This window comes from Eleutherodactylus coqui, chromosome 7 (assembly GCF_035609145.1).
Source record: "Eleutherodactylus coqui strain aEleCoq1 chromosome 7, aEleCoq1.hap1, whole genome shotgun sequence".
Lineage (NCBI taxonomy): Eukaryota > Metazoa > Chordata > Amphibia > Anura > Eleutherodactylidae > Eleutherodactylus > Eleutherodactylus coqui.
The window spans coordinates 119,990,583-120,018,519 of record NC_089843.1 but is presented as its reverse complement, the minus strand read 5'-3'; the positions used below and the strand labels follow the sequence as shown (position 1 = coordinate 120,018,519).

General features: G+C 42.7%; 1 protein-coding gene across 5 annotated transcripts in view; it reads left to right on the top strand.

The window, feature by feature from the left end:
- Positions 1-27,937, top strand: part of GRIA2 (glutamate ionotropic receptor AMPA type subunit 2) — a 190,886-nt gene that overhangs the window by 62,119 nt on the left and 100,830 nt on the right. For all 5 annotated transcript variants that reach the window (XR_010785816.1, XM_066573595.1, XM_066573596.1 and 2 more), the window contains exon 3: positions 19,571-19,810. Coding sequence is in view for 4 of the 5 variants with exons in the window: in XM_066573595.1 (XP_066429692.1) it covers positions 19,571-19,810 (240 nt within the window). In the remaining variant the exon portion in view is untranslated. The remainder of the gene's footprint in view (positions 1-19,570; positions 19,811-27,937) is intronic.

Genomic DNA, 27,937 nt, shown 5'->3' with positions numbered 1-27,937 from the left:
TTCTCATAGACAGATTACTGTTTGATGTAAGCGAAGGTCTATAGTTTGCTGGTTAAAACTAACTTTAACTGGCTGTTTTGCGATATACTTGGCTAATACAACATTAATCATGCTGGATATTAACTCAAGAAGTTTTATTGAAGTCAAGATTCACAGAGAAATTGGTTGCTTTGTGAAGCTATGTGATGCTTGATACAATTATTCTACCATTGTTAGTATTAACGAGGGGAGAAGAGCTCAGCCAGCCAGTGTATCTGTGCCACAGCAGACATCAGAATTTGTTGGCCTTTGCTACTTTGCTTCTTTTAGCATTTTGCTGCTTTACATTTTCAAACTCCTAATGTTCCCGGCACAGTCCCTTCCATTCCAGCTAATGGATTCGAAGGAACTGTCAATGGTCCACAACAGAAGTAGTTAATACAGATTGTGCCAATATATGTCTTTCATAGGTCACTACTAGGTCACACTAATAAACACTGTACAGGTAAGCACTTTTACAGTATTATATGTTGAGCATATCAGCAAAGATGGGAATGTGTGTCCAGTGGCGAGGCACTGGGAGCTCATCAGCCATACTTGTCCAGTTTATCAGCAATACAGTACTAACATCTCCACCACAGATTTCACCCGGCTTGTATTTATTTTCGAGAAGATGTTCACCTTGATATGAAAAATTGAGGGCAAAGGCATCATTCCTCATCTAACCCCATACAATATTGCTGGTGGGGAATCAGCTTAAAGAGTCTATAAGTAGAGGGGTCTAGAAGAGTTGGGTTATCTGATTTTCATCTCCGAGCTGGAGCAAGAGGAGGAGGAAGAGGAGAAGATATCTGCACACGTAATTTATCTGAGGGAAGATGAACAACCTGCTGGTACATATGAAAGCTGAGGCTAGGATGAAGGAATTAGTGAGCGGGGAGCACATAGTGATGCCACTCTATCAAGCACAGGCAGATGAAAAATATACAGCTACAATAAGTGGCAGTGTGGTTGTCCTACATTGATATGCCAGGTCTATAACCCATTATTAAAGCCTGAATCAAGATCTTCTCCACATGTTACGCCATTCGTAACTATCAACATTTCATTTAACTAATTACGATATGTGTCGGCATTTGAACAAACACAATATGTGTGTGTGTGTGGAGGGGGGGGGGCACATTGTTGTGTTTGTCTAAATTTGGCCCCCATCCCATGTGGATTCTTACTTATAACTTGCACACTTTGGTTTGCAGATTGACCTTCTGAGTGGGGATTTTCGAAACTAAGATAATACATATTACAAAATTCTGTACAATTACAACAATAATATTTTGATAACTACTAAATATTGTAAAAGAACAGTGTCTCGTACTAAGTAACAAAGTTATATAATGCCTAAATAACAATAACATACAGTGCCACAATAATGTCATCATGCATGCTCTAATACCATCATACAGTGTATCAAACTACTAACAATGATCTGTCTGTCTGTGCATGCGTGAGAGAGTTTGTGAGTGACCTACATGCTTCGCCTCTGATCACATAATGGTGACATCATCACAGGTCCTGTACGCACATGGCTACTGTCTAGCTTGATATTCGTTAGTATTCCATAACAAATGAGGCTGCAGGGGGTTTGTAGTCCGCCCTTAATTTGCACAAGGATGCAGAACCTTTGATTACGTCACCACTATGTGATCAAGGGTAGAGCATGCTAGCCATTCACTCGGGATGAGTGTTACAATCATGTAATCAGGGTGGAGCATGATGGTGACATCATCACAGGTTAGGGAGTTATTTACCATTGTATAACAATTTTACTTAATGCTGTGCTACCAAAAAAAAAAAAAAATGTAGCTTTCAGATTTTCTCTAAAATAATTCCTTATGACCTGACTCATTTCCAGTGATCTGACTGATTTGGGAAAAATGCTCCTCATATATTTTATAAAAAGTTTGCACCCACAATTATTCTTATGTTATAGAAAACAATCTGCTGACAGTTTTGTAAGTTAGATTTCAATAAAATGTCAGTTTGTTATACGGCGTGAGCTTGCTTCCAAAAAGTGTTGAATTTCAACAAGCCATTTTCAGTGCTAATTGCTAGTCAGTGATGTGGAATCATTGCAGAGCAACCTGTTCAGCCATCTGCAGCTGATTATGGGTAGGAGTACAGTGGCGATCAGTTGGTGCCAGTATGATGACCTTGCCTTCTGATCTTAATGACATCAAGGTTTAGAATAAGAACTCTGCAGACAAAATGAAATGAAGGCTTGCCTGTTGTATAGTATTGTATAGTTGTATAGTACTTTTAATTAGAATATATGTAAAATACACTGTGACAATCTGCAGGATTATCCCCCGCTTAGGATCGCCATCTTCCAAGACGTTTGGTAATACTCAGAAAGTCCATATTCAGGTCTGTTTGTGGTGAAAACAAAGCAAGTCCATTTATTGTGAACATAAAAGACAGGTACCAGTACAGGCTTCATGCTATTGTTACCCTCATAGTATACACAATATGCACAATACATCCTAATCCTTTCCAGGAATTAGGAATAAGTGAAGAGAACCCAGGAGCTCTGAGTGTGGCAGGAACCAAAACCTCTTTCCTTCCTGCCACACCCACGCAGGTGTTCTGTCTCATCAGTTTAGCAGAATGACTGCTTTGGAGCCACAGTTTGCCTGACATTCGTCCCATCTAAATGGGTCTTTAGATGTAGTTATTTTTTCCCTTTAGGGTATGAGTTATAACTTTTCAGTCAAAATTTTGCCATTACACTCACATGACGAATACTTAAAAAAATAATGAAGGCTTCATTAAACGTACTTCTTCAAAATGCCTACAATGTACAGTAACTAGAGATGAGCGAACGTGCTCGGCCCCGCCCCTTTTTCGCCCGAATACCGCGATTTTCGAGTACTTCACTACTCGGGTGAAAAGTACTCGGGTGCACCGGGGGGCGGGGAGAGGCGTGGCGGCGTGGGGGGTAGCAGCGGGGAACAGGGGGGAGCCCTCTCTCTCTCCCTCTCCCCCCCACTCCCCGCTGCAACCCCCCGCGCCGCCACGGCGACCCCCGAATTTTTTCGCCCGAGTACGGAAGTACTCGAAAATCGCGGTATTCGGGTGAAAAAGGGGCGTGGCCGAGCACGTTCGCTCATCTCTAACAGTAACCCTGCTGCCACCAGTATATGAGCACCTTCTACACTCACTTACTGTCTCCTTCCCATTTCCTTGTAGACCACAAGCCCTTGTGGGCAGGGCCCTAACTATCAATTTGTTAGTTATTTAGTAGGTATTTATTGTTCCTGTTTTATACATGTTATGTGTTCAAATCCCTCTTCTCATATGTATGACATTATAGAATCAACAGCGCTTCAAAATAAATAATGATACACAGAAGGGTTAAGAAACACTGGCCAGGATTTATCTTCCAAAGGCATTCTCTGGTATGAGTGTCTTTGCAGATTTAAGACGGAGAATTAGAATTACCTTAGAACTTTAGATATAGCTGTCATTTATTGGTTCCTGCATCATTTGTCATATAAGGCTCTATGAGTATAATGCAGTTAACCCCCAATTTAAGGCCTAATGATCAACCAAGTTTATTTCATTGTTGCATTCCAAGAATCATCTTTCTTATTTTTCTATTGAAACGGTCACGTTAGGGTTTGGTTTTTGCGGGACAAATAGTTTTTTTTAATCATAATTTTTGGGCACATATAATGTATTGTGTAGCTTTTTTTTGAAGAGGGAATAGAAACTACGCCATTGTTTTATGGACTCATGTCCACGGGGACAGATCCACAGCGGGAGTCCCGCACGCGTGATCCGCACCCCATAGGGATGCATTGGACACCTGCAGCATGCTCCATTCTAGTGCGGGTCTCCCGCGGGAACGGCTCCCGCAGGCTTCTATGGAGGCCGTCCAGATCCGCGGCACCGGCGCAGCTGAATTCCTGCTCTCTGGCGTGGGAGCTGGGGAAAGCAGGAGTTCAAAGAAAAAAAGAGTGCACGGCGCATGCGCACGGCATGCTGCAGGCGTGCCAAGCACATCCGCCGGGCCAAAGAAAGAAGATCTGGCCACGACGAAGGGCAGATCCACAGCATCCGGACAGGTAAGTAATGCTGATTTTTAGGCCTCATGTCCGCAGGAAAGAAGGGACCCTCTGCGGGATTCTGCATGAAGAATCCGCGGCGGGCCTGATTTTCCCCCTGGACATAAGGCCTATGACTTCTAACAGCTGAGCTTAGACTATACCCAGCACAGGACATTGATGCTGGGCTTCCAATTTAGTACTGTAAAAAGGTGTATGTATCAGAATAAAGCCCAGTAGTGCCCGTCTACAAATGTGTTGGGTTAAGACACAAAGGAAAAGCATATCTTCAATTCTTTCATCTGTATATTGTATTTAGTTGATGTTATGTAAAGTTAATAAATATATATGTCCTTAATCCATTAAGGAATTAACTACTTTGAGGCTTAGCAGCAATATTTAAAAAAATAAAATAAAATTAACTTTAATATTTGGAAAGCTTTAGAGGTTTTAAAAATTTTCCTGCAATGTAGCCACATGAGGGCCTGTTTGTGTGCTGAGTTGTATTTTTAATGCCATCATTTTGGGGTACATATTATGTGCTACTTAACTTTTATTGTTATTTTGGAGAGTTGAAAAACAATATCCTCGCTATTGTCTTGTTTTTTTTTTATTTTTTACTCGCTGTTACAATTACAGTTATGCAATGTTGATATAGTTTTTTAATATTTCACTATTTTTACTCAAGTAAAAAACTTTTCAAATAATTAGTTTTTGTTGCTGCAGTAGAAGACCTATACGATTTTTTTCCCATCAGCATAGCTTTCTGTGGACTTTGCAGGAAGAGTTGTAAGTTTCATTGCCATCATTGACAATAAGATGTACATTTTATCTACAGAAAATGGAGATAAAATCTCTGTGCTTCTTATCTTGTGAATGTATCTTTTAAAAAGTTGGTTATTTCTCTTCTTTCAGGGAGGAGGGGAGTGTAGGAGAGGCTTTATGGCTGAGGGCAGGGGTGTAACTATAGGGGATGCAGGGGATGCAGTTGCACCCGGGCCCAGGAGCCTTAGGGGGCCCATAAGGCCTCTCTTCTTCATATAGGGAGCCCAGTACTATGAATAATGCATTATAGTTGGGGGCCCTGTTACAGATTTTGCATTGGGGCCCAGAAGCTTCAAGTCATGCTTCTGGCTGAGGAGCCCTTTTTGAGAGCGTTCCTACCTCTCTCTCACTGTGTGGACAGTGTGGTGGCTGGAGGGGAGGGGGGTGCATGTCCGGATATATCCCTCTGTGCTCGGACTAATTGGAGTCTTCAGAGAGAGTTTTGTTGCCTTGCTGCTGTCAGTTTGATGGCCGAGGTGGGAGGATTAGGAGGGGTCTCTCTGCACTGAAAATCTGCCACTTCATCTTTCTGGCTTTCAGCAACTAACATCATCTTCTAAATGGAATCTGACAGCTTGAACACACTGTCCAAACCACAGGCAGCATATTATAGAGCAGGAGGAGTGGAGCAGACATATATGTAGTTTTATGGAGAAAGATCCAGTATAACTTGTATTTTATCCATCTACATCTCTGCACATTCTGAGCTGAACAGTCCAATGGGCGGTCCTATCAGTGATTGACAGCTATCCGTGTATGACAGGGGTAGCTGTCAATCACTAATAGGACCACTGGACCACTAAGCTCAGAATGCTGGATTTTCCCCATAAAACTACATAACAATCTGCTCAGCTCCCTCTGCTTTATAACACGATGCCTGCAGATTGGACCTCATGTTCAAACTGACAGATTCCCTTTAATCCCACTTCTGATATGTCCAGCATATACAGTTCTATGGGCTTGGAGTGTAATGCAGTGAGAGCAGAGAATAGGCTCTGCTCTTTATCCATCTGCAATAGTCCCACAGTTTTCTCTCTTTTGCCCCACAACATTCCCTGATTGGCCAGCCTGTGTACATAACAATGGGAACCGCCATGATAGTACAGGTCCCCCTGACTATATACTGCTGCTCCATATTGTTAATAGACAGGCAAGTTATATGGGAGAAAATCACTATAATACTCGAGGTAAAAAATACCCCAATTCCCCACTCCTTCCTTAATATCTACATATATTCTGCATTACGTTAAAGACCACCATGTGCCTATATCAGAGTGTGGGCTGCAGATGTTCCCCATAACAAGTGTGTCAGGCGCAGATGTCTACTCTGTTAAACATTTATGCACTTGGTTTGAAATATTTTTTCTTACTTTCTTCCAACTAAAATTTAGGTGCATGTTATGGTCCAATGCACCTTATAGCCTAAAAAAATGGTACTTTTTACTCTTTTTTTTAAAGGGATGAGCAAAAAACAATTCTGGCATTGTTTTTCTTTATTTTTTGTTCACGATGCAGGATACATAAATATGATCATTTTCATTACATTACGTGGCATTATGGATTCAGCAGTACTAGATATGTGTGTATTTTTATATAGTTTTTTCTCATACTTTTCATTGCACTGTATTATGCCTGACACTGATACACTAACAGAAAGCTTTTTAGGGTCTTGTCCATGAATGCAACTATCAGAGTAACCGACATAGCAGCAGCAATGGGACCCAAGAAATCAGGCAGCCCATTTTAACTCAGACATAATGGGTAGTTAGTAGAGATGAGCGAGTATACTTGCTAAAGGCAATTGCTCGAGCGAGCATTGCCTTTAGCGAGTATCTCCCCCGCTCAAGACTGCAGGTTCGGGTGTCGGCACGGGGGAGCGGTGAGTAGCGGCAGTCAGCTGGAGGGAGCGGGGGGGAGAGAGGGAGAGAGAGATCTCCCCTCCGTTCCGCCCCGCTCTCCCCCGCAGCTCCGTGCCCGCTGCCGGCACCCGAACCTTCAGTCTCGAGCGGGGAGATACTCGCTAAAGGCAATGCTCGCTCGAGCAATTGCCTTTAACGAGTATACTCGCTCATCTCTAGTAGTTAGTGATGACTGAGGAAGAGGCCATGGAAAAATGAATGTGGCTCCATTTTAATTTTTTTCTATAGATTGCTGTGTTTATCTCTGCTGCATAATTTGTAATTATTTTTGCATTATTTCTGTACTATGACATCACTCTTTGTATAATCCCTATTCTGTTACATCACTGACTGGATTATCTGTGTTCTCTGACATCATACTGTGCATTACCAATGTACTGTGACTGCGCCCACGTCTGGTGTTAATAAGCTGCATGGGGCCCAGTGCGAAATTGCCCTATGGTGCCCCTACTACATTTTTCATTGCTTTTAACGTTGAATTTTTGCCACGGTTTTTGAAATGGATCTACATTCGGAATTTGCCCCGCCAATGGGCAGAATTCAGGCACGGAAATTCAACACAGGAAGATTATGTTTCTGCACCAAAAAGTGTTATGTCACTTCTTGATGCGGAAAATCACAGAAACACAATTGTTTGCATCAGAATTTTGCACGTGGTATTTGCCCAAAAACAGGGCACATTGTGCGTGCAGATCCGCACCAAAAAGCACTGCAAAAGGCAGCAGATTTTGATGTAGTTTTTGAGGCAGAATACGCAGCAGACTTCACTCCCATTGAAAGAGGGAAATCAGATGCGGATCCGCACCACAATCCACTTAAAAATCAGCATCAACAGTTTTTGATGCGGAAATTATGTTGATTTTGATGCCAATTATCTGCTGTGGGAAATTTATGACATTTCTGCTACTGGTGAACATACCTTAAGAGCCCCTTCACACAGACGTATTTGAGTGCACAGTAGGCTGAGAATAGAACCCATTGAGGTCCATGGGTTCCTTCTCATTAACGGTATCCCGCCCCCAGTTGTTTAAACACATGGGGAGCAGGGAACAGAAAAGCCACGCTGCCATGGAGCATAAAAGGAACTCTGCCCACTGCCCCCCCTCTTGCAAGCTGGTGGCTGGCGCCCTATGTTATGGCACAGGTCGCACATAGCTGAGACCGGCCCTGACTGCACCGCTAGTCTTACAAAGGGAACTAATTTATTCTGTAAAGCTACTTAAATGCCCCGGTCGCTATGGATTGTGGAATCTGAAGGGGTAAACTGTTGACATCAGGATTAGCTTCCATCTCTGTCATTGGAGCAAGGTGTCAGCTTTATTTTATAACTAACTCCTGTTTTTGATGGTCTCAGTACATTTATGAGTCTGGTAATTAACTAGCACCCACCAATGGCCTCAGCGTATGGTGCAGGGCAGAAAGGGGTTAAAAACAAAAGATTTCTTTTTAAATTTTGCGACCTCCCAAATTTTGGAGCAGTTTTCTTGTGGCATATTTGTTGTATTGTTTCTAAACACGTAAAAATATGATGAAGGAACTCTTAGGGCCCTTTCGCACAGGATGGAATATTCCACAACAGTGTTGCAGAACATGCCCCCCTGGAGAAGATTCAACCCCAAAATCTGCACTGCTAATGTGTGGACTTTGGTGCAGAATTGAGAATAGCAGAATCCTGCTAACAATTCTGCATTAGAACCCAAAGTTAGGGCTCCTGCACATGGGTGGATTTGATTTGCAGAATCCGGGGCTGGCAGCTGCTCCCGGATTCCGCAGCAAATATTGCCTGTAGCCTCCTATGGAGAACCAGTGCTTCCTGCACACGAGTGGAAATCAGTTGCGATTTCTGCTCGCGGCAGAAAAAACTCAGCATGCTCCATTTTTCTGTGTGGTTTCCGCCTGGACAGCTTCCATTGAAGTCAATGAAAGCCTTCCATAACGCGGCCCTTCCACAATTCATCATTGCAAATAGGACATGGGATCCCAGTCATCGCCTAGCGCAGTGCGGCATAATCTGTACTGCGCATACGCGCTGACGCAATGGCCAGCGCTTCTGCAGTACAGATAAAGAAGAATCCGGACAGGTAAGTGGGGTCATCGGCCAGGCACAGGGTGGGATCCTGCATGCGGGATCCGACCCTGTCGTGTGCAGGAGGCCTTAGTAGTGCAGAATTTGGTGTGGAATTCAGGGACGGCGTATTCTGCAATGCTGTAGAAAATGTCCCTTAGAGCTCCATTACAAGGTCTCATTTTTGGCATTTTAAGATGCAGCAAAAACAAGCAACTTAAAATGTTTTTTTAATATATTTTTTGGTGGAATTTTATTTTAATTGATGGTTTCACAGAACAATTTTATAAAATGTGCTACAATTTTACAATGTTTGCCTGGCATTTTTTTCTAGCCTTTTTTGTTTTAAAAAATACTGTAATTAGATATTTATTATATAAATACTCATTGAATAGTTATGAAATTAATATGGAATATTTAAATGCATAGTAGTTATGGGGAACTTTCAGTATGCGCTAGGTTAGGCTTTTTTGGGGCATTTTTCAATAGGCTTCTCTACAGAAATGGAAAAGTACATGAAAAATGCTTTTTACGCTGGGCTTGAAAGATGGTCCTGGAACTATCTCCCTGGCCTGACTACGGCTGCTGTCATAGACTCCTATGGGAGCCAATGACAGCGCCTGGAGAAGGAAGGTGGGAGGGAGTTTAGCAGCATGACTGCTAAACTCCCTCCCCTTTCACTTCTGCTCTCCAGCTGTTTGCAATGGGAGGGGGTGGAGGCAAGCCCCGCCCCTTCCCACTGCTGGCTGTGGACAAGGGGTGGGAGCTTAGCTCTGCCCCCACCCCATTGCAAACAGCCAGAAGGGAGGAGAGAGGAGGTGACCGGCAAGGGGGAGGGAAGGAGGAGACAGCTTAGCAGATCTAAGCTGTCTTCCCCCACCCAACGGCATATACACCGAGCCTGTGCATCACACGGTAGCGTATATTTTGGTGAAAACACCAGTCGATACACGCTTGTGTGAATAAGCCCTTAAACAAACCTCATTTACACACTGCAGAAAAATCTGTACGAAATCCACAGATTTTGAATCCACAAGTCAATTAATGCCCTGGATATGCAATGCAAAGAGTAAAAGCTGCAATATTTTTGCAACAAAACCGGCATCATTTGGATTTTACTGATTTTGCAGATTGTAAGCAGATTTGCCTCAGATCTTCTCTGCAGCAAACCTGCCTTGTGAGAAAATACTGTAATGTCATTTTGCACATGTTTTTTCAAGTCCTATATAAAAGTCTGTAAGAAACATGCCAAGAAAACCACCATATGCGGAGCTTTGCAAAAAATGCCACTGGCCCCCAAAAAATCATCAACTCATTGCAGGCCAAAATGTATTGTATATTGTGTGTCTTATATTTCCAGATAGACTCTAAAGTAACATCAGGTCATAAAAACAAGCCCTTTAAAATACCATGAAAATGCTACAAAAAACATGTGAATCCAACCAAACCAATTTTTACTACATTTGCAGAGATTCAACTGAGTTATCCAAGATAGTAATAAGGGCTCCTTCAGACGAATGTCATTGCGCGCACAGAATTAGCAGGCGATACGCAGAGAATAGAACCCGTTGATGTCAATAGGTTTGTTCTCATTGAGGGCTCAGTCACACGGGCGCATCGCGCCCGTATTACTGCAGGTGGAAGACGGCCGTACCTCAAGTCGGCCGTCTCTCTGCAGCGCCGCGAGAAAGAACATGTGACCGGCTTCATTGGCGGTCATGTGTTCTTTCTTCAGCGCTGCAGAGAGACGTCCGTCTTGAGGTACGGCAGTCTTCTTCCTGCAGGAAGGGCTCAGTCACACGGGTGCATCGGCGCCTGTATACGGGTGCCGATGCGCCCGTGTGACTGAGCCCTTATTTTTTTTGCAAGCATTTTGTGCTCGTGCAATAAAATAGTAGGTGTTCTAATTTCTTTTGTATGTGTGCACTGTGGGTCCCCAAAGAAGTTTATGGAAGGTGCGCAATATGCAAGGCGATGTGTGAGGCTCTGTGCAAAACTGGGGAAAAAGAACACATCTGGACATGATTAGGCTAAAAAGCCTTTTGAATCAGGGCCGGGGTATGTCCCACACCAGAGGCGTAACTTGAAACTTCTGGCCCCAGTGCAAAACCTGTAATAGGACCCCAACTATAATGCTTTATTCATAGTACTGGGCTCCCTATATGGAGAAGAGAGGCCTGATGGGCCACCTAAGATCCTGGGCCCGGGTGCAACCGCATCCCCTGCATCCCCTATAGTTACGTGCCTGTCCCACGCCCAGAGGAATATGCCCTGCATGTGCAAAAAGTACCGTACTATGTGCAGACATGCACACAAATCAACCTTGTTCACTGCAGTGCAGCGAGTGTATTTGCACGTACGCTCGTCTGAAGGTTTGCGTTTTTTTTCACCATTTCTGTACAATATTTAAAGCTATAAAATGTAATAAATGCCGCAGAGCAGATGTAGGAACGATGTTGGAGGGTTACGGAAATATATGCTTGGGAGACGCTGGGAAATGTATCAGGAACAGGAGCTGCACTTTCCTTTTAATGTGATCTATTCATATATTTTTGGCTTTTACTTGAATTTTCACACTTGCTTTCACACAGCCTGTTTTTTTTGTTTTGTCTCATTTTATGTGCTTTTTAAGGTGTCTTACAATGCAGCATGCAGAAAAATAAGAATAAAACATACACTACTAATTTTGTAGGATTTTCAATTACCAGTAGTATTTTTTTTTTTTAAATAAACATATCAGTGCAAAAGGACAAATTAAGGTGTGCTTCCCACGAGCGTATGTACAAAACGCAAGTGACTCTTTTGTGCAATGAATGTCACGCTATCGCACACGTATCTACGCATTTTGCTGTACTTTTCAAGCTGACTGGGACCATTCACATGAGTACGGGACCCTGCCGCGCCCCCAGTTGAAAGCCTATTTAACCTAATTTAGTCCCCGGTATGTTCTTCTTCCTGCAAAATTGCATAGCGTATTGCACAGTTTTACGGGTCTGAGTGCCCATTTGCACTCCCCCCTTAGACTCCTATGGGGCCTTTGGTGTGCAAATACACACTAAAATAGAGCACGCTGCAGTATTTTTTAATCTGTGTGAAATGCGCTTGCAAAAGCAAATATGAAAATGAACCATTAAAAATTCAAAAACAAGGATACTATTCTCTGCATATTACACCTCTTTCCTAAGGGCTTATTCACACGTTCGTAAATCGGCTGGGTTTTCACACCCGGCCAATACACAATGTCCCTTTCTGCAGGGGGAGGAGGCGGGCCAGGAGCAGTGCACTGAGCTCTGTGGTCAAGTCGGAGGCCTGCTTTATGGATACCTGAAAGTAGCCAAGTGTCTACAATGTCCGTCTCTGCGGGTGGGAGGTATGGATTCCCCCTCACATAGTGATTACGGAGCTGAAGGAGGTGCTGTGCTAGGCTGAACTGCAGTGATGGGTAGGAGTTTAAATGATAAAGAACCCCCCAACAGGTTTTGCTAGACAGACTGGCATCCTCAGGGGTAACAATGGGGTTGTAGATGAAACCACCACAAACTGACAGCTCTTATTACACAAAGGGGAGGTACCTGCATGAACCTTATAACCAATCCTGACAGATCTCCACTATGATGGAAAGGAGTAAAGACCAATCCTCTCAGTGAAGACAACCATGTCATCACACATCTCATCACCAAAAATAGTTCATCATACACAGACACACCTCTCATTGTATAACAAGTTCCTACTTATGTCTCCTCCCCTTTGATGATGTCACACAAGTTCTTCATGGGATTGCTACCATAAAGAATAAAATATAAAAAAGGATTTCTTCCTGATTTTTCACCATGTTATGTTTTAAACTTACATGGATCGTATGCACTTCTAATGAAAGTGCAGGCCTAATTAATACCGAAGGGGGGGAAGTCTGCTATTCCGGAGGTTGCACAAACACATCGGTCCCAAAGGATTCTTAATCTTCTTGAAAAGAGTAGCGAGGTAAACGAGTGATATAGTGGCTCAACAGCCAGCACTGGCACTCTGTAGTACTGAGGTCCCTGGTTCAAATCCTGCCAGGGACGCCACCTGCATGCATGGTCTCCCCATATCTACGCGGAGACCAGATATTTGCACACATAAAGTACAATTTATGTTAACATAAGAAATAAATTGTACTGTATGTGTGTAAATCCACGTTTCACAGTTTTCTCCTTCACATGCAGATATGGGGAGACCATGCATTTGCACATCCTCATAGACTCTTATGGTGTCTTAGGTGTGCAAATGCACCCAAAAATAGAGTATGTCATAGTTGGGTTTCTTGCACCTGCAAAATGCATGCGCAAAAGAGAAAGTGAAGATGAAGCCAATGGAAACAATGGGTTCTATTCTCTGCGTAATGCACACGAATATTTTGCAAGCGTAATTGTGCGCACAAACACACTTGTGTGAGTAAGCCCTAAGGGCGGGTATGCACACCACATCCATCAGAATGCAAAAAGCTAAATGGCCATATGGAGGAGCACTACACAAGTGCAAGATACTGATGAACGGTCACTTTGCACATGTCCATGTGATACGCCGGCATGCACAGTGCATACGCAGCCATACGCGGTCTCTCCCGGCAGAGCATATGTTTGTGAGACAAAGGGGGTCAGGCCCACTGATACATGTGGTGCACCACGCAAGCTTGCGACCTATTAATGGTGCCATATACAATTCAGCCCCCAAAGGTTTACTTCTTTAGGGCATTCGCACAAACGTATGCTCAAAAACTCTCACTTCAGGTGTGAAGAGGTACATAATCTGCGTGTTGCCCTCACTAAGGGCCTCGTCACACGACTGTTTGCTCAATGATTTGCATACACAAACTCCGCATGCGCTAGATACAGCAAGTAGAACCCATTAATTTCAGTGGGTTCACTCTCATAAGTGCGTTTTCTGCACACGTAAAAAAATATATTGTATTGCAAAAGTATATGGGAGGTGCAAAAATACACAAGAAGAAGGGTGTGACACTGTGCAAAACACGGGAAAAGAACACATCTGGACCTTATTAGGCTTTAATTAGCCAAGAAATCCACGGAAAGGGTGTTGCACGCCTTGCGTGCGCCAAAAGTGCAGTACTATGTACAGACACGCGCTTAACACGCAGATTATGTAACCCTTTAAACCTCATTCATGCTGCATCGAGCGTTTTTGCGCATACGCTCGTGTGCCTCTGCCCTAATGCTGACCCTTCTGTATCCACTCCAGTTTCTAGATGAGACTCTGCTATACTGCTGTTATAAGTGCTGCTCAGCCAAGATGGCCGCCCCCATAATCATGTACAGGCAACTGAAAAATTCTACAATCAGAAAATAAAAACAAATTGGAAAAGTTGAAATGTTTCACTATGTGATTTTATTTTGTGAAAAGAAATATGATAGGTAATACATTTCTTTAAGTACGCATCGATAACGGGATTTGTGGATATATATTGATTTCCGATGTGTTCCATGTAATCTTATGGGTTTAGATATTTAAGGCTTAATTATAATAAAATATTTCAGAATGAAAGCAATTTTAATTTAAGCAACCAGTACGATTATATTCAAAAGTCTTTGTCATTCATTCCATCAGGGAACTTTTCTACCATTGAAGTTATCAGGATGACATCAGCATTAAATATCTGCTGTTTTTACTAATCCTATCCGTGGGACCAAATCTGATTTGTGTGGGAAATCCTAAAAATACCTATGAAATACTGTAGCCATCAGCCGGACATCTACTTTATACAGGGGCGTGGCTGAAGGCTCATGGACCCAGGTGCAAAAGTTTATCCTGGGGTCCCCCAACCTCTTTTAACCCCTTAGGGCTCAGTCACATGGGCGCATCGGCACACGTACACCGGCGTCGATGCGCCCGTGTGACTGAACCGTTACTGCAGAAAGAAGACAGCCGTATCTGAAGACGGACGTCTCTCTGCAGCGCTGATGAAAGAACACATGACCGGCAATGAAGCCGGTCACATGTTCTTTCCTCCGGCGCTGCAGAGAGTTGTCCGTCTTCAGGTACGGCCGTCTGCTATCTGCAGTAACATGGGCGCCGATGCGCCCGTGTGACTGAGCCCTTAACACAGAGGCGTAACTTGAAGCCCCTGGCCCCCAATGCAAAACCTGCAACCGGGCCCCCAACTATAATATTTTATTCATAGTATTGGACTCCCTATGTAATAATAATCTTAATAATAATCTTTATTTGCATAGCGCCAACATATTCCACAGCGCTTACATAGACAGGGGGAATACAGAAAGACAAAAGTACAAAAATTACAGAACCACGGTTACATAGAAATCAGTGATGGAAACAATAGGGGTGAGGGTCCTGCTCCAATGAGCTTATATACTACAAGTAATGGGGGGATACAAAAGGTAAAGGGGCTGGAGATGTGCCCGGTATGGTGAGGTGAAGAGTGTGGGGGAAGCTATATACAAACAATCGTCAGCCATTTAGCCGTGTGACTGCAGAATCGGTATGACTGCAAGGGCAGTTGATGGTGGCTAGCAGGGATTGCAGTCAGTAGGTCAGGGAGCATGTTATCAGGTGGAGTACAGAGGTGTTTGTTTAGGGAATGCGGTATGCCTCCCTGTAGTGCGTTTTTAGAGCACGCCTGAAGTTCTGCGAGTCCTGGATTGCCGGGGTATCCTTTGGTAGTGCGTTCCAGAGGACTGCTTTGGAGAAGTCTTTTAGGCGGGAGTGAGAAGTTCAAATTAGAGGGGCACACAGTCTACTTTCATTAGCAGAATGGAGAGCCCGGGCTGGGTGATGGATTGAGATGAGCGAGGCAATATAGGGGGGCGCTGCGCTGTGGAGGGCTTTGTGGATGAAGGTAGCGAGTTTAAATTGAATTCTGTATTTAACGGGCAGCCAGTGCAGTGACTAGCACAGGGCAGAGGCATTCGAGTAGCGGCTGGACAGGAAGATGAGCCTGGCTGCCGCATTCAGGATGGATTGGAGAGGGTAGAGTCTGGAGCAGGGGGGGCCAATCAGCAGCGAGTTGCAATAATCGAGCCGAGAGTGGATGGGGGCAACACTAAGCGTTTTTAGCGTGTCTACAGTGAGAAAAGAGACGATTCTTGCGATATTCTTGAGCTGCAGCTGACATGTTCGGGCAAGAGATTGGATGTAGGCGGTAAAGGAGAGAAAGGAGTCAAATATGACCCCAAGGCAGCGGGCGTGCTGTTTGGCAGTTATGGTGACACCACACACTGAGATGGAGATGTGGAGATGTGTGTATATGGAGCAGAGTGGCCTTATGGGCCTCCTAAGGGTCCTGGGCTCGGAAGCAACCGCATCCCCTAGATCCCTTGCATCCCCTATAGTTACGCCAATGACTTCATATGTACTTGGCTCAGCCGAGATGGACAGGCTAATAAGCCACTTTCAGAGGTCGTTGGCGGGGGCTTATGTCCTGCGATAACCAAGGATATTGAAATTTATTTTTCTTACTTTCCTATAGAAAACCTTAGGTAATGGATATAACAAGGCGCTGTTCCAAACTGCATACTGCATCTATAGCATCATGACATATAGATTGTATTTTTTGGTATTAAACTTCTGAAAAATATTTCCTTACTGTTCATGCTCTAATAGCTGTGATCTCACACATATATCACACCAGTATCAGACTGAGAAACCTGGGGCCCTCCTGTAAAAAGAATTCTGGGGTCCACTGTTTATCTACATGCAATGATTACCTGTTCTTCATTCGAAAATTATAGTCTGACGCATTCTCCAAGATGGCTGTGTTGGTGTGCAGCCCTATCTCGACTGAAGTATAGGGAGAGGGAATTGGTGGATTCATAATCACCCAATAGATGCAGATCCCAAGAGTAGACGTTAGGGCCTTACATGAGCCTAAGAGCAAAAACGTATGCAATATTGCAAATTTTTGCGCAGTGAAGGTTGTGATATCGGGAATCATTTACATCAGCGCAGGACACACCTGCACCTTGATTTAAAAGGCTGTGCAGCTTTAAAAAGTTCCCAGTGTGTTTTTCCCGCAAAATTTTGTAGTTCACTGTGCAATTCGCAAGTATCGTGTGCACTTTTGTGCACCCTCCGTAGACTCCTATGGTGCCTTTGGTGCGCAAATGTGCACCAAAATAGAGCATGCTGCATTTATTTTTGTGTGCGCGAAATGTGCGTGAAAGTGAGAAAGAACCCATTAAAAGATGTGCACACTTGTGTGAGGCCACCCTTATGGCATATCCTGTATAAGGTGACACCACATCTAATGGCCACAATGGCCACAAATGCAATAGTATTCAGTTTTATCCCAAAACAGCACCGTTTTCAGTGATTTTTAGTGGCATGTGCCATTAACAATCAATTGTAAAACCAAAATCAAAGTTCAGCGTAATTTATGTGGGACCTTACCCTTAAGAAGGTTCCTTGTGGAATGCAATCTGTGGGGAAAACGATAGCTCCCTGCAGGCCCTAAAGCTTTGCAGCTGTCAGAGCATGCTGGGAGTTATAGCTATGGAGGGGAAGGGGTGATAGAAATTTGAAAATGAATTTATTTTAATTATCTAGCAGGTGAAGAATCCTTCTTTACTGGGTCAGAGGACTCCTCCTGCACACTGGCGAGAGCAATATCAGGCCGTGATTCATGGTCCAATATCGCCCTCGCAATCCTTCTGAAACCCCTGGATACAGAGCGATTTCATATGGAAACAGCCTCGCATCCCTGGAGGCTGAGGGAATCCCCCATAGTGAGTAGAGAGGGAAGCGGAGCTACAGGGGATCTCCTAGAGATCTCCCCATATTTGGAGAGATAGGGGGCAGGTCTAGCGGGCTTTCCCGAAATCGGGGCGAGAAGGGGCAGGGCTATAGAGGAGGTTCTCATAGTGATTCCTCTTTAGCCTAGAAAGGGGCACCCCCTATATTAGCTACAGAGAAATCACTATGAGAACCCCTCTAGCCCCGCCCCTGCTCTCAGGCAAGCCATCTGGCTCCACTCCCATCTCTCCAAATATGGGGAGATCTCTAGGAGATCACCTGTAGCTCCGCCCCCCCCCCCCCTCGCTCATTGCTATGGGGGTTTCCTTCAGGCCCACAGTTTTTTTTGCGATCTTCTCCCATTGATTTCAATGGGGCCAGCGCTGCTGCCACCAGCCCCATTGAAAACAATGGGCGATATCGCTAAAAGAAAGGACATGCTGCGATTTGTTTTCTGCATCGCATCACAATGTGGTGCCATGCAGGAAAACATCGCAAATGTGAATGAACCAATATCTGTGCAGGCTTTGTGTGTCTCACAACGCACAAATCTCGCACAATTTTCTCGCCAGTGTGAAGGAGCCCTAATACTGAGATAGACCTAGCAGAAGTGGTCATGGCATCAGCCAGCTGCTTACAGGCCACTTGCCCCAACTCCATCTATCTTGAAGCAGTTATGGTCCCAGGCACTCTCTAAACCAGGTGTACCATGTGCTCTTCCCATGTAGTTAACAGAAACCTTGGCTCTTGAGTGGGCATATCACTCTGATTCCACATGCTAGAATAATTTATATTCAGCTGTAAAAGGATCTTCACAGAGGATAGGCAGAGGCCCTGAGGGTGTCCGCTACGGCAGATTAGATACTGTTCTTATACAGTAACATGAGCCTTAAAAAGTAACTCCTTAATCCCCCATACACAGGAGATTGGACACACATACATTCTTCCAATAGTAGTTGGCTGGCTGGTCTTTGCATCAGACTGATTCCTTTTAGTAGTCTGCTGCTTGACTTTTTTCTTGAATTAATGGCGTTCTTTGCTCTGTGAGCCAGGTGTGCATACTCAAACAGTGGTAAGCTGTTCGCAGCAGGTAGAAGCTGCAAAATGATTCATTATGGGCGCCATGCAGCGTCGTCAGGAAGGCAAGGCCCAGGGAGGGAGGATACTGAATGGCTTCCCAATTCGCCAATATGTCATCTCAGCTGGTCTGTGCTACTGTATAACTAGATAAACTAGCCAAATTATCAGATTATATGGACATATAGACCAGCTGAGCTTCTGTATGTTGCCTATCCGTATGTTCTGTAGTGCAGCGTAATGAGTCATGTGCAATTCATGGCGGTGCGGAAAGGGGGGGAGGGGCACTGTTGGTTCAGGACCCACAGAGGGTTTCACTTGTTCCCATGTAGGCCTGTGTTATACATAGTAATACATACCATTAAAAAATGGAAAGCTAAAGATATAGTGAATGGTGGTAAAGTAACTAACTACATATTCATTTTAAAGGTCTAATCAAATAACTGAATTTTTAGAATATTTAATTATTTGCATAATGGTGCCGTAATAATAATAGTAATAGGAGGGAATCTATGTAGATTAATAATACATATTAAAAAATGATGCAATTTGTAATTTGTTTGAATGGCAAGCAATATATTTTCATCTAAGGTATTACATCTCATAACTGTTTCAGAACATATTTTGCCCTAGAAATACACTAGCAATGCAGTAGATCGTCTGGAGCATAACATTGCTTTTTTCTAATGTGCTTCATGACAAACTGGTTTCATTGGGATAACATATGTTCCATCTATACAGACGTCCGTATATCTTCTCCTGTTTACAGTCATTGTTTTATGCCTCATGTGATGCACGTTTTATAGATCCAGTACAACCAGATAATATACTAATGCTTGCTTGTTTTTCCCTTGCAGTCTGCTCCCAGTTTTCAAGAGGAGTCTTTGCTATTTTTGGATTTTATGATAAGAAGTCTGTAAATACTATCACATCATTTTGCGGAACTCTTCATGTCTCCTTCATAACCCCAAGCTTTCCAACAGATGGTACTCATCCATTTGTTATTCAAATGAGGCCGGACCTCAAAGGAGCACTTCTTAGTTTGATTGAATACTATCAATGGGATAAATTTGCATATCTTTATGACAGTGATAGAGGTAAGTTTCAATCTGTTTACTGCTAAATGCAAAAAATACCTACTGTGTTGAAATATTTCATGAACCCAATAAAGACAGAAGCAGTCTAGAGCTTAAACTACGGAAATCATTTGTGTGGGCCAGATGTATCAGTGTATGAAGCAAATTGCTACTGTATGTGATGATAATAAGAAGAAAATATTAAAATGGAGTATTTTGGAAATTAAATATGCAAAACTAAAATTTCTATTTAACCTGGCAAACGAACCACTAGCAGGAAAGCTAGAGGGCAATACTGAGATTGAGGGCATAAAGGTTCGGGGGAGAACTATAAAAACCATGCTATTTGCGGATGATATATTGATAGCGCTTTCCCGACCAAAATTTGATTTGCCACGGGTTTTTGCCATGCTGGAAGCCTTTGGGAAACTGTCGGGGTTTAAAGTAAACACCACGAATAGTTGAGCTATTAGATATTTCCTCTTGGGGCCAATTTTCCGATACAGATACTAGAAGCTACCCTGTCAGTGTGGCAAAGACCCATATCAAGTATCTGGGTAGAAACATAGGCAAGAGGCCAGAGACTCTTTACACATTGAATTATCCCCCAACAGTACTTAAAATAATAAAGGAGCTAAGTGGGTAGAGTAATCTTCCGCTCTCCTTCATGGGCAGGTGCCACCTGATCAAAATGATTAGTTTTCCAAGACTCCTCTACCCACTGCAGACAATCCCACTCCTACTTCAAAGACGAGATCTGGCGAAACTACATACAGCTTTCGTGACCTTTGTGTGGTCATGAAAAAGACCATGTATAGCTTTGAAAAAATTGATGCTCCCCAAAAGTGGAGGAGGACTTAACTTTCCAGACATTCAATAATATAATGTGGCTAGCCTCATGAGCACTCTTTGGACTGGCTGCAGAGTTCTAATGACTACTCGAACACGGACATAGAAAAGGAACTGTTCACCCCATGGAGTCTAAACGTCCTATTGCATACAAGCTACACCAGTCTTCCAATAGAATGTAAACACTCTATTATGGCAAAAGACACTATAGCAGCTTGGAAAATAGTTCACAGGTCTGCTGTTTAAGATCTCCAAGCATATGGACTAGTGGCAACACCCAGAATTTAAGGAAGGGAGGGAAAATAGAATGTTTTAAATTTGGCGCCACAAAGGGATTACGAATGTTCACCATCTTATCCACCCAGATTGTCCTAGATATAAGAGCTTTAAAGAGGTTTGCGAAGAATACAGTCTACCTCCGTCTCACTTTCTACCATTTGCACAAGTACGTAGCTCCCTCCGGGAAAGACTAGCTGACAAGGCCAAGGAAGGAATACTTAACCCAATAGGTATCGTGGTAAAAGATATAAACATTCAATCTCAAAATTATATACCAATTTTAGAGAGGGAGGGGGATGAAAAACAATTCTAACTTTAACTTATTAAAAAAATGGGCATGAGAACTCCAGGATCCGGAGTTACCCGAGAAAATGATTGAGAGTTGGTCTTCTGTGAGGCAGGCGATATCAACTGATAGATGGAGGGAAACCTACTTTAAGATAATCCATGGAGCTATATATGGGTTTGACAAGCCACATAATCCCAATGGTCCGGCTAGGTTACAAGCCTGCCCTAGTCACCCAAAGTCTGACTTCTTACACGGCATATGGCACTGCCCTAATTCAGGATATAGTGGGGCAGCTCTTACAGCTGACTCCACAAACGTTTATTCTTCACCATTTACCTGACCAGACGAGAAAATCCAAAATGATCTATACTATTTTATTGATCAGCAAGAAGTGCCTCTTAAATGACTGGCTGTCAGCTAAGACCCCGCGTTTAAAAGATATTATACATCAATTAAAACATCTTCTAAAAGTGGAAAGAATAGAAATAGAGAGATGAGTAGAATCCCAAGCCCCAAAATGTTTAAAAAGTGGAGAGAATTGATAGAGAAATTTCTTAACCCTCATGAAATCAAAGAGTGTATGACCCAATTTACTAGCACTTCGTGGTACTATATCTAGAATGATATAAACCAACTAGGAATCCTTAAGATTAGATGACAGGATGGGGGGGGGGGGGGGGTTGCGAGTGGGATTTACCGTGGATGAGTTTGAATGTTATAGGTCTATTTTGTGTTACTGGCTTTGCACCATTGTATTAAGATTGTTGGGGAATTAGGGGAGGGGGGATAATGGGGAAAATGGAAGATACACGTACAAGTAAGGTAAAACTATATACACTGTAAGCACTGAACAGAAAACCTATGTTAATATCTATTGGCGATGTCATTACTGTAATGAAAATGTGTATTTTATGAATAAGATTTTCTGTGATTGCTATGACCTGCTCATGTATGATCTTCCTAAATGCCAATAACAAAGAGTTTTAAAAAAATTATTGTAAAATTACGCTAAATATATTTACAAATCGGCAATTTTTAATTTAAATAGAATTTTTACCCAAGATGTAAAATTGGTCATATATTAGTAAATCAAAAGTTAGGCTAGAGCCATCTGGCGACTTTGGTGGCAACAAGGATTGTGCAATCAAAGATTGCTGTGCAGCACTGCGACATTGCACTGCTATTGAACTGAATGCAGTTGCAGTGCTAGTTGCAAGTTGCTGCAACTGTGATATTACAATGGCAAAAAATGCAATGTGGCAGCCTGTGACTGACACGGCAACTGCATTGAGTTCAATGGCAGTGCGATGTCACAGTGCTGCACAGTGATCTCCTGTTGTGCAAACCCCATCGCAGCTAGAGTCAACGTGGAGCCTTAGAGCTATAGGCAGAGTTTTGTAATTAAGTTTTACTTACTGAGATATTGACATTTTATCTGGATTCTTGTGGCAGTCATAAAACAGGGAGTGCAGCCAAATTGATTGTCAACTTTGAATAAGGTAAATATGGTTGACAACTATATGACTGCATTTCTTTTTGTCACTATTCCAAAAATGACTTCCTCAATTGAATTTCAAAATGCCAGTATCTCAGTAAGGCCTCGTTCAGACGAGCTTTTTTTTTTGCGCACAAATAGCCGCGCAAAAATATCGCCAGTGGCGTGTGGAAAAGTTGTGTGAACGAAGCTATAGGCGCGATCTACATTCATGCATAATTTGCTCGTTCACACGATCTGTAGTGTGTGCTACGTGTTAATCCAGCTCCCATAAGAGTCAATAGGAACTCCTGTTAATAGTACGGGCGAGAAAAGATAGGACAGGATGGTTCCACTATGGTGTGGAATTTGACTGGCCGGAAAAAAAAAAGGAAAAAAAAAACCCTGGTTCATACGCAACTACGTTCCGTAGAGGTGAGCGTAGTTGCACATACACCAAATGGCAGTATTTAGAATGTGTATCACAAAGCAGTGCTTGCATGCACTATTTCAATGGGATCCAGCATTCTGTCCTATACACCAATATTCCACATTAAATGTTGCTGCATGCTCCATCAGATGACATATATTGGCTAGAGTTTTCCTCTATGTACTATTCTCAGAGTTTCTAGAGTAAGACTATCCATAACACAGCATCCCATAGGGAACTATGCAAGCCACAATACAATGTGGAATATAGTTCCAAAGTACACATGGTTGCCTTAATGCCTTTGTAAAAAAAAAGCATTAAAACTTAAAGTGTGTTTGCAGGACTTAGGTATTGATGACCTCTCCTTAGGATAGGTTATCAGTATGAGATTTGTCTTGTTTGGTTTCTGGCATCCCTGCTGATCATCTGCTTGAAGAGGCCACAGTGCTCCAGGGTGCACTGTGGCCTATTTCCTGGCGTATGACATCACGTTCATTTGTCACATTGCCTTCATACAACTCAGTCACATTTAAGTGAATGGGAATAAGCATCAATACCACTTCCCGCCACTATGAAATGAACAGTGCTGTGCCTGGGATACAATAAAGAGGCCACAGTGCTTGCTGGATCACCAGAATCTTTGAACAGCTGATTGGAAGTGGTTTTGAGAGTTGGTCACCCTAATCCTAAATTGATTACCTATCTTAACAATAGTTCATCAATATCTAAGTCCATTAAAACCATTTTAAAGGGAACTTGCCATTAAAAATGACTTATTATTAGAGATGAGCGAGCATACTCGGAAAAGCACTACTCGCTCGAGTAATTTGCTTTATCCGAGTATCGCTGTGCTCGAGTCTGAAGATTCGGGTGCCGGCACAGAGCGGGGAGCTGCACGGGAGAGCGGGGAGGAACGGAGGTAAGATCTTTCTCTCCCTCTCTCCCGCCCGCTCTCCCCTGCTCCCCGCTGTGACTCACCTGTCAGCCGCAGCGGCACCCGAATCTTCAGACCCGAGCACAGCGATACTCGGATAAAGCACATTACTCGAGCGAGTAGTGCTTTTCCGAGTACGCTCGCTCATCTCTACTTATTATATAAATCATATTTTTGTATTTAACATATTTTTAAAGAAATTTTCGATATTTTAAAAAATCCTAAAATCCTGCATTATTTCTACTGACCTCCTAATACTAATCTGTCACTTTATGATCTGCAGAGAAAACTTTGCAGCAGTCATCCCACTAACATTACAGGCAGGATTACATTGGAGGTAACACCTACACATAGGTAACACAGGATCCAACATTCACAATAGGTGATAAGTTGTAACTATCTACTCCTCCCTGAAAAATGACCTCTGCACCGGTCACAGAACATGTCTAGTACAGTCTCCCATACAACTCAATGGGTTCCCTCTTGTCCATGTGTGGATGACCCATGAAGCTGCTGTAAAGCATATCTCTAAACACTGTTGTATGCAGCTCAGTAAAGATGGCTGTTCCATAGTCATGTATAGACAACAAAGTGAAAAAATTCTACACTCGGGAAATAAAAACAAATTACAAAAATAGAAATTATATATTCCTTTAATATCAGTTTCTATATCTGAAATGTAATAGAAAGGTTTGGATATGCCTTTGTACAAATACATTCATGCTTTGTTTTTGTCTTGGAGTCTGAATTGTAGCAAGATATTAAGTGAAGCTTTGTTAAACCTACTCTAGTATGTTAGTGATTCACATAAGAGGCAATTTGCTAATATTTATAGGCAGAAGTGGACTGATAATAATCCTTCATATATGGGGACATGTTAGAGTTTGATGCTCCGCTTCCCTATTGCCTCTAGCACCAGCGCATCTGTACAACAGGGGACTCGAGCACAGCTGTATAACCTCCTACATACAGCGTTGCCATTGGCAGGATGCCTTATTTCTAGGACTAAGTCACCTATGAAATGACATAGTACGCATAACAGAATTGTTATTTATGCCATTTACTAATGTAAGGTTCAATGAAGGTGAACTTACACCTTAAAAACAGACACATTTTATTTTAAGTTGTCCAATAATGTGATGTAATGCTTGAAAACACAAAGGTGAATTATAGTCATCTGGAAGGTGAAGAGAAAAATTTCCCTGTTTAATCATATAAAAGCAATTAATCAGCAGCAAACACATCGGTGACACAATAGCTTCCAGCAGCCGAGACCATCATAGAAATGAAGCCCAATATTCTCAACAATGTATTTATTTATTCCCAGATGTCAGTCCCTACATGATCAGTCAAGATGTTAAAATTAAATGTCTTGACTTTAATGGAATGCATTTTCTTAAAGGTTACATTTAATAGATTTATTTTAGCTTGCAGCTTCCATATTACATAAATTAATTAACTACTTACATGCAGTACCTGGTGCGCCTTAAAAGACTTTGCTTTAACAATTCGAAATGTTATCAAGAACCTTTCAGGATGTGGTGGGAAGAGGAAAATTGATGAGAAATCGCTATGAAAGTAGGTTCAAAGTGTGGCAAAGAAACAACATCCAACATCTAAAGAACTTCAGGATGAGCTGGAGATATCTGGAATGATGGTTTTAACCCATACTATATCCCTCACACTAAACAAACCAGGACTCTACGGGAGGAGGCCAAGGAGCACCCTACTTCTTAAAAGAGGAAGAAAAGAGATAAAAGAAACAGAATAACGAAATTTTGCCAAAAGTTACATAGATAAACCACAATCCTTCTGGGAAAATGTTCAAAGGATAGATGTAAGGAAACTAGAACTCTTTGGCAATCTATAGCAGTGTGATGTTGTTAGATGACAAAATAAAGCCTATAAAGACATGTGCACCCTACCTATGATGATATGATGTTGGGGGGCTGCTTTGCTGCCTCTAGGCCTGGAGACCTTGAACATGTTACAGGAACAATGAAATGAGAGGAATATCGGAGCATTTTAGAGCAATATTTGCCCTCAAGTGGAAGAAAACTAGGTTTGAGTATAACAAAATGCATCCTACGGTAGGCTAACGACCCAAAGCACGAAAGCCAAAAGGACACAAGAATGGTTAAGAAATAAAAAATGGACTGTTTTAAACTAGCCATCAATTAGTCCACATCTCAATGCAGTTGAAAGTCTTTGGAGAGTGCTGAAATCAGCTATTAGGTAAAGGAACTCTACAAACATCAGGAGCTTGAGAGAATTGCAGTGGAAGAAACCACCAGCAGGCAGGTCACCCACTTCCCTGTTCCAATGGTGAAGGCTGTGCACAGTCGGAAAATTGGACTCTTTTCAGACCGTTGTGCATGCGGTCTCCTATAGAGCTCAGTAAAAAGAGTCAGATTTTCAGGCCGTGTTTAGGCTTCAACAGTGGACACCACAGGAACAGGGGAGCAGGTGACTATTAAAATATATCCATCAGCTCCCCATGACCTCACTGAACACCATAAGGTTGCTCTCACACATTAATTGAGAAAATGCAGCGTGAAATCTGCATTTTTGAACGCATGTACAGCGTTTGACAGCATGTTTTAATACACTCCATCACTGTGATAGGATATGATGTGCGTTAAAATGCACTAAAACGCGCAAAAATAGAGCAGACAGCACTCGAGGACTGGCATGCGAGGAACCATTGAAATAAATGGCAGCATTGTACAATGGTTAGCGGGGCATTTGGGACACCATGCTAATCGTGGTAAAAAGCGACCAGTGTGAGAGCAGCCTTACTTACTTTATGCTGTTGTTTGGTGGTAACACGTTCTCTCTAACAGAGGCGTAACTTGAAGCTTCTGGGCCCCGATGCAAAATCTGTAACAGGGCCCTCAACTATAATGCTTTATTCATACTACTACTGTAGGCTTACTATATGGAGAATATAGGCCTCATGGGCCCCCTAAGGCTCCTGGGCCCGAGTGCAACCGCATCCCCTGCATCCCTTATTGTTATGCCAGTGCTCTCTAACACTCTTAAGCTTTGTCCACTGTCCCTGTACATTGGTCCTGGCAGGTCTGTATTAGAGACCTGTAGGTGGTCTGTATAATGCATAGTGCCCTTGTAGGGAACCATGTTCTCTTTCACAGGCAATGCTTCCATGCGAGAAAATGTCTGTGCTAAGGCATATCATATACATATATATTTGAAGGCACAGGGAGCAGTACACTATGGGCCCTTAAGAGCTACGGGTATTTCATTACAGATCCAGACAACATGAATCCATTTACAGATGATGCATAAGGCCTTAGGCTGAGGCTCAGACGTGAAATGAAATTGCCCACAAGTTGCAGTGAAGTAGCAGCACAAGGCTGAAAACTTATGTACAGTTTTTCATGCAGTCAGAGGTGCAGTTTATGATGCATTTTTTAAGCCAAAGTTAAAATTGGATCCAGCAGGAAGAAAAACATTTAACTCCTTCCTTTATATTTGCAGTTCAATTTTAATGCATGCCTGGCTATGGCTCAAAAAACTGCAGCAAAAATTGTCATAAAAACTGCATTCCTTATTCCAGCCATATCGTCACTCACGATGAACCCCAATATTTCCATACGGGGAGAAAATTGCATGATGTAAATTCTAGTCACCTGCAACTTTGGGGTCTTTTTCCCGAAATCATATGTCCGTGACCAATGGGCAACCATGGAGCCATAGGTTAAGTTTAACATTAACAAGCTACTGCATGCTATCACAGCACCACAGAATCACAAAAAGCCTGCAGTCATACCAGTACTCTTGAGTGTGTATGTTTTAATGTGCAAAATTAGAAATAAGTTATATGCTTTTTAGTTGAAAAAAATTCTAGGCTTTTCATTATGTTTTTAAAGAGG